The sequence below is a fragment of the Augochlora pura genome, unplaced genomic scaffold (assembly GCF_028453695.1).
Source record: "Augochlora pura isolate Apur16 unplaced genomic scaffold, APUR_v2.2.1 APUR_unplaced_7013, whole genome shotgun sequence".
In the NCBI taxonomy this organism is placed as follows: domain Eukaryota; kingdom Metazoa; phylum Arthropoda; class Insecta; order Hymenoptera; family Halictidae; genus Augochlora; species Augochlora pura.
Window position 1 is genome coordinate 1 of NW_027587643.1, and position 1,206 is coordinate 1,206.

Genomic DNA, 1,206 nt, shown 5'->3' on the forward strand with positions numbered 1-1,206 from the left:
TTAATATCTGCATATATTTACATTTATCTAATATTCCATCAATAATGACGAGGTTTCCAACACCACTGGTCACCATACACCCCCACACCATTATCGATCCACCTCCATGCTTCACGGTTGGACGTAGATTTTTAAAGTCCATCTCTCTATTTGGTTTTTTCCAATATAACATCCATCGGAGCCAAATATGTTGAATTTACTTTCGTCCGAGAAAATAATGCGATTCTAAAAGTCCTTGCCCTTGCTTACATATCTTTCAGCGAAATTTAGTCTCTTCTGCTTGTTAACTTTGCTAACAAATGGTTTCTCTCGGGAAATGCGATCATGAAAATTATTTTCACAGAGGATTTTTCGACAAAGTTCCGGATGAACTTGTTCCCCATAGCTATCAGCAACTAGTGTCGCAAGTTTTGGAGTCGAAATAATTGGATCCTTTTTTATTTCACGCACAATTACATTCTCTTCCCTTTTCGTTAATTTCTTTAACCGGTCAGATCGGACTTCATTCTGAAGAACTCCAGTGGTTTTTACTTTTTTTACCATGTAGTGAACAGTAGATTTACTTCTCCCTAATAACTGTGCTATTTCGGCATAGCTCTTGCCTTCATTCTGCCACTTAATTATCAATTTCCTATCAGTGATGCTGGTTTCGGACTTTTTTAAACACATTATTAATACAAATTGTACATTCTTCTTAACACTTCCAATACTGAACAGGGGGAGTGTGTAATATCAACTGAAGGAATCAATGTTTACAATTTGTCGAATTCAAGGATTGTTTTATGTACTTTCGATCGTTCGAATACTTTTGTGACGTCCGTTTAGCTGGTGTTGGCAACAAATCTTTCATAAGTATTGTTAACGTTATTGTAGACGCTTGAAATTTAACATGTATAACCGTGATACTTGTATGCTACTACAGGAATAAAAATATTTTGTAATTTGTAATGGATCTCACATTTATTTCGCGACAAACTTTTTATTTTAGAGCGTTCGAATACTTTCGTGACTCACTGTACCTGCAGGTATCATCGCATATTTCAATTTTCGACGATTTATTTTATTCGTCGTGATAAATTGTAAAATGGATTTCGTACGATAGACGCAGAGGTTCGCATGTTTTATCGAAATCAATTTGCGTGAATTGACTTGCCCTGGCTAATTTGTCCATTAATTTCGTCTGTATGTCATAAAACGGTGCTGTAA

The 1,206-nt window shown here is 35.7% G+C and overlaps 1 protein-coding gene across 1 annotated transcript; it reads right to left on the reverse strand.

The window, feature by feature from the left end:
• Positions 1 to 249: 249 nt before the first annotated feature.
• Positions 250 to 669, reverse strand: LOC144478048 (uncharacterized; the record flags this gene model as incomplete). The annotated part of the gene is made up of 1 exon (XM_078195769.1): positions 250 to 669. A coding segment is annotated over exon 1 (420 nt), but the record flags the coding sequence as incomplete, so codon positions are not given.
• Positions 670 to 1,206: the final 537 nt, after the last annotated feature.